The 6,501-nt window shown below is 34.8% G+C and overlaps 1 protein-coding gene across 2 annotated transcripts in view; it reads right to left on the bottom strand.

Moving 5' to 3' along the window:
- Positions 1-396: 396 nt before the first annotated feature.
- The window catches only part of LOC106716089 (lysophosphatidylcholine acyltransferase), a 29,015-nt gene continuing 22,910 nt past the window's right edge, over positions 397-6,501 (bottom strand). For both annotated transcript variants that reach the window (XM_045680214.1, XM_045680215.1), the window contains exons 4-11: positions 6,203-6,315; positions 3,876-4,030; positions 3,456-3,593; positions 3,119-3,244; positions 2,149-2,281; positions 1,966-2,067; positions 1,252-1,393; positions 397-805 (exon numbers count right to left, since the gene is read on the bottom strand). In XM_045680214.1, the coding sequence (XP_045536170.1) occupies positions 720-805; positions 1,252-1,393; positions 1,966-2,067; positions 2,149-2,281; positions 3,119-3,244; positions 3,456-3,593; positions 3,876-4,030; positions 6,203-6,315 (995 nt within the window). In that variant the 3' untranslated portion in view covers positions 397-719. The remainder of the gene's footprint in view (positions 806-1,251; positions 1,394-1,965; positions 2,068-2,148; positions 2,282-3,118; positions 3,245-3,455; positions 3,594-3,875; positions 4,031-6,202; positions 6,316-6,501) is intronic.

Genomic DNA, 6,501 nt, shown 5'->3' with positions numbered 1-6,501 from the left:
ACTTACTTGGTTAGACAAAAATAGCAATAGTTATTTCATTGATATATTCTTGAGAAATATTTAAAAATAATTATTTATTTTATTTATTTTACATCTTAAAAAACTTAAAATTAAGTAAAAATAAAGCCTCGGTTTTGTATTCAATTAAAATATAAATCTTTTTTTAATCACAAAATAATCTCAAATAACAAAACGAAAAATAAACATTTTTATTAAAATGAATAGACAAAAATGTAGAATATTTTAATTAAAATACAAAAAAAATCTCACAATTATCAAATAAAACTAGTCAAACAAATGTATACAGTAAAATAATAAAACAACCAAAATATTGAAAAATAATACTATTAAAGAATCATCTAATACAATTCTATTGCTTCATCTATTTTTCATTCATACCTGGTAATATACGTATTTGTTACACACTTACGTCACAAATAAAGCACAATTAAAAATCATAAACCGTCGTATAATACATTTGTACTACACTTGTAGCATATTTGCACACTTGCGACACACTGGTGCAACATTTGCACACTTGGGACACACTTGTACCATATTTGCACACTTGGGACACACTTGTGCCAAATTTGCACACTTGCGACACACTGGTGCCATATTTGCACGCATGGGACACACTTGGGCTATACTTGCACACTTATGGTACATTATCATGTTCAGGGCACTTGTCTGCAGACGGTAGGTATGTGAGTCGTTACTCACTGCGACTTTGGCTTGTGCGAAGTATCGCTCAAGAAAATGAAAGCGAAATCTGATCGCTTCTGAGCGAAAGATATGAACTCCTCTGTAATGTGTAAATTATTATGTGAAAAAATAATAATTTGTGTTTGTAATAGTAGATAAAAATTATTAATTCAACATTGTTCGATCATAAAGTTAATCAACAAATGAAATTTTACCAAAAGTGAACATTTACCACAAGTGAAAATTTACTACAAGTGTAAATTTACTACAAGTGTAAATTTACTACAAGTGTAAATTTACTACAAGTGTAAATTTACTACAAGTGTAAATTTACTACAAGTGTAAATTTACTACAAGTGTAAATTTACTACAAGTGTAAATTTACTACAAGTGTAAATTTACTACAAGTGTAAATTTACTACAAGTGTAAATTTACTACAAGTGTAAATTTACAACATGTGAAAATTTACCATAAGTGTTAATTTACAAGTGTAAATTTACAAGTGTAAATTTACAAGTGTAAATTTACCAAAAGTGAAAACTTACCATAAGTCAAATATCCCTTCTCCTCGACGTCAGCCTGGTGGAAGACATCGTGTGCGTCTTCGAGACTCAGACCCAGACATTTAGTGGCTATTTCTTCGAAGTCTGTCTTCTGCACACGACCGCTGCCCGAACTGTCGTACAACTGTAATATTTTATATTAAACAAATTGTATCTTCATCATCAGCTCACTATACGTCCTCACTGAGGGGCTTGGAGCCTACCCTAAGTTAGGTATGACTAGGACATAGTCAATGCTGGTCCAGTGCGGGTTTACTTCACACATATCATTGAATTTCTTCTCAGATATGTGCAGCATCACAATGTTTTCCTTCACAGTAATAACGTCGGATAAATGTACATATATAAATCGAAACTCGAAAAACACATTAGTACATGGCGGGATTCGAACCCAGGACATGCAGATTGCAAGTCAAATACTCTACCCCTAAGTCACCGACGCTCCCATTCATTATTCAATTCAGCACGCACAATTGTATCTTAGAGAAGTTTTTTAATTATTAATTTACAGCTATTTTAAATGATGATGGAATGTCCAAAAGGAAATTACGACCATATTTTATAAGGTCATTAGACAAATTTAAAAAAAAAAAAACAAAACAAGTAAAGCAAAACCTTCCAAATAAGCTTGAGAAGGATAAAGTAATAACTTATGAAAGATAGCACTTTATTAAGAGCAGTAAACACAAGTAGTACCTTAAAGGCGTAGGAGATGAGTTCTGTGAGCGGCGAGTGCTGCGATGCGAGGAAACACGCGCACAACAAATAGTCTGGGAAGTAGACCATCCCGTTGGACCTCTACAAACGATCATTATATTACAAACTATGAAAGTACAATAAAATCCTATAAAATAAGTCATTTTTGATATAAAATATTACCTGTACAAATATATCAAAGAGTTTGTGTAACGCGGGGTGGTCGGGCACGCCGAGCCGCTCACCGAACTGCTCACGAGTCACCCAACGTGAGCTCGTGCTGCACCACCCCATCTCCACCCCACTACGGTCCAACCTGACACCAAAATACTTCGAATAACATCTTACACTTCAAAATTTACTAACCAAGACTAACCAGAAAGAACTGTTACTTTATAAAACTACTAGCTGTTATCCGCAACTGTTAAACTTAATCTATATATATTGATATAATCTATATATATATTTATATTTGTCGACATCACAGGAGACCGAAGAGCTGGCAGCTACCTCGGACAAAGAATTAGTTTAGCTATTCAAAGGGGGAACGCTGCCAGTATCTTCGGAACCTTGCCTAAAGGGACTTCTTTTAATGATATATTTTAGCTTTTATATTATATTTAAGATAGACAATCAGTAGTTACAGGCATTTTATCTATATATATAAAAGAAAGTCGTGTTAGTTACACTATTTATAACTCAAGAACGGCTGAATCGATTTGACTGAAAATTGGTGGGCAGGTAGCTTAGAACCAGGAAACGGACATAGGATAATTTTACCCCGTTTTCTATTTTTTATTCCGCGCGGACGGAGTCGCGGGTAAAAGCTAGTAACTAATTAAATATCATATATGTACTTCCAGACTACGTTCTACATCTGTGCAAAATTTCATTAAGATCCGTTCAGTTATTCCGGAGATACCTTTATACAAACATCCATCCATCAAAACTTTCTTTTTAGTGCAATTTCAAGAAAGGCCAGACTCCAGCAGAAAGCATTAAAGCCATCAAAATTTAAAGTAGACACATTTCTGTCTGCGTTACATCATAAAAATGAGATCCCTCAAGATTCCTCTCTAGTTAAAAACTCCCCTAAAGCAGTGTATGCACTGCCCCTTCTCCTGTAAGAGAATTTTGCATGGTTTGTACTAACCCCAGCTGGTGTCTTGCCTCACCAACCTCCCTGGCAGAGGCCCCGCCAGGTATGTGCAGCTGCTTGGCGCGAGCAATCAGCCGGCAGTCATCATATGTGTAATCCAGCACTGGCACACCTAAAGCTCTGACCACAATACAAAATAAACAGTCAATAGACCAACAAAATACAGAAGAAGACAGAAGATGAAGTCTATTGTGTAGTAATTCTAGTATTTTTACAAAGTTATCGTACGTTTATTTTGATATTCTAATGTCAAAGTTACTGGTCTTTTGTTATTTTCTAAGTCTACTTAGATCGTAATAGACCGAAGAGATAAAAGGTGAAAGGAGCATACCTCGCCATAACATCTCGAACGTTCCTCGCATATAACTTGGGGTCTTTCTTCTCCGCTTCATTGGGGTAGTAGACTGGTAGGAACTCTATCTCACACGAGCTATGCACTTGAGTTAGCGTCAGCCATAGTAACTTCAATCTGGAATAACGTCAACACTTTGAAGAGTTTCCTGATGCAATCTTGATCTATCCTACCTGGAAATTCTGTCTACTAATACATAGATTATTAATCACAGAACTAAGCGGTACTGCAAATTTTTTTTTTTTTGCAAATTGAGTAGGTTTTTAGGTCAAACCTCTTTTTTCTGTCATCTAAAATTTTGTGTATGTTATTAGTTGACGTTGTTACAGATATTCATGTTTGTGCTTTATAATTAGATTCAGTAATTTATGGGCGTTAGATAATAGTGGTAATATTTACGCGCCGGGACCTTCCCAGGTCCAAGTGACGGTGTCCCGGGCATTGGGGTAGCGGATAGTGACAGGCTGCACGGGCACACCAGGGTAAAATCCGCCCGGCTTGAATGTGATCAAACAGGACCGGTTCGTGCACGTGCCTTCCGGGAATATCAGCACCTGAAAATGTTACGCCATTCATGGTTCATAGTTCATCGTTCATCATTCTCATCCGTTACAAATAGGGTTGCCAGGTCGCCAAACCTACTAGCCGGACAGACCAGCCAGTTTGGCCGGACATTTGGGTAGAAAGGTCGGACACCCTATTTTATTTAGGATTTTGTCTGAGTATTAATAGGTACACTCTCGTTTGAGCAATGTAAAATGTCTAACAAAAGCCGAAAAACCGTTTATTTTGGCCGGACACGCAATCAAAAAGCCTACCTATGTCCGGCTTTATCCGGACGCCTGGCAACGCTAGTTACAAATAAGAATGAATGTGACTGTGTGTTCGAAACTTTGAAATCTTTTCGAGTGGCTCTCATTTATAAAATAAACTTTTATTTGGTAAGATAATCCGCTTGTACCAGAGGCTGTATATACTGGTTGATGTGTACACATAATATTGTTGTTTTTGTATTAACAAATAAAAATAAGAAAGTTTCTGCTTCTTTATCTTTGTTAATGTGACCTTAATTTTGAAAGAAATATATTATTTTCTAGAATTTAAAATAATATAGTCTATGTCACCCGGGGACAGTATAGCTTCCCAATTCCCAAGAGGGATATATTTTTTAAATCGGTTCAGTAATTTCAGAACCTATTCTTAAACAATCAAATCTTTTCTCTTTATAATTTAAAGTATAGATAATTGTATCTGCATAGATATGTTATGCATAACATATTTGATATTAATCTAGACATAAAATCAATCTAGTTATCAAAAGTCAATCAAGATCATAGTGCCCTTATTAGCTTCAGCATTGAACAAATTAGAAACCAGTTTCGTTAATAATTTAACCAGTTAATAATTTAACTCAACATACACAACACACACACACACACATACACACACGCACCAATCTAAAACACACGTATGCAAAAAAAAAATCGAAAATAAGTTAGTTATATCTTTTTTTTTAATGTTTGTTTTTTTTTTGAAAATTTCATAAATGATTGTTTTCTTTTCTTTTATCACTAAATGTAAAATTAATTTAATGATGATGATAATGGGGGAAGGGACTGGCTCCTGAAACACAGGGCTTTGCCCTAGTTCAGGAACCAAGGCTTCCACATAATTGTGTATATGAGTGTTACAATAAAGCAAAAAAAAAAAAAAAAAAAGTTATAACTAACTTCAATCGATTATGGTAGAGTAACCTTCGTTCGAGGACGTAAGTTTACTGTTACATTGCCGCGATTCACGTTTTAAAATGTCTTCCGGGGTTGACTGTAATTCTCTAAATTGTAGTCTAATATATAAAATTCTCGTGTCACAGTTTTCGTTCCCGTACTCCTCCGAAACGGCTTGACCGATTCTCATGAAATTTTGTGAGCATATTCAGTAGGTCTGAGAATCGGCCAACATCTATTTTTCATTTTTTTTTTTTAACTGCGCGCGGACAGAGTCGCGGGCGACAGCTAGTTGTAAATATAATTTCGTAAGTCAAAAAACAAGATCGGTTAATGGATTATTTTTGTAACAAATGAACTAATAGTCGTCTAATTTTAAAAGATCACAGCAAATAGGTGCCTCTAAGGGGCTCTATTCTGACCAGACTCTGTCTTCTGACCTCAGTCTTAACCACAGTGTAACAGTAGAATTCTCCTGTTAAAAGACACGTACCAAAATATATTGTTACCCCACTCATTGGTGAAAAAAACAAAGATACTATCCGTATTACTGGTATTTTGTATTATTAATTAGTTGAGTGCATATCGATTTTATAAAATACTAGCTTTTACCCGCGACTCCGTCCGCGTGGAATAAAAAATAGAAAACGGGGTAAAAATTAACCTATGTCCGTTTCCTGGTTCTAAGCTACCTGCCTACCGATTTTCAGTCAAATAGATTCAGCCGTTCTTGAGTTATAAATAGTGTAACTAACACGACTTTCTTTTATATATATAGATATCTCAAATTTACTAACAAACAATGATTTTCTTTGATTATGTATTTGTTGTTTTTAATAAACAGTAAAAATAATGCACAAAACGTCATTTTCTTGCATAATTTCTATTAGCCGGATGCTTAACGACATCAAATAATGTGTTTGAGTAAATACTGTTAAAATGTTAACAAAGTTAACGGCAGTGGCAACTGATGGTTATCTGGAGTGCAGTGTGTCTTACCTGTGGCCAGTCCTCCTTGGATGTAGCTCTCTCGATAATCTCTTTAATTGTGTTCTGACGGGAGTTTGGATCATCACGCCACACGTACACCGGCTGAGTATAATTGATCAATTCTGAAAATTTTAAATCATTCTGTTGGTTAATTTGTAATCACTTTTTGATATAAATGTACATGAATGAATGAATTTTAAATAAACGGAATACAAAACAAAGCATAGCTTTATCATTCGTTGTAATATTACAATATAAAATATGTTCTTTTAAAGCAAAAAAAAACATTAAGTACATTCTTGAATATA

Source organism: Papilio machaon, chromosome 12 (assembly GCF_912999745.1).
Source record: "Papilio machaon chromosome 12, ilPapMach1.1, whole genome shotgun sequence".
In the NCBI taxonomy this organism is placed as follows: Eukaryota; Metazoa; Arthropoda; class Insecta; order Lepidoptera; family Papilionidae; genus Papilio; species Papilio machaon.
This window is presented reverse-complemented; position numbering and strand designations above follow the sequence as displayed.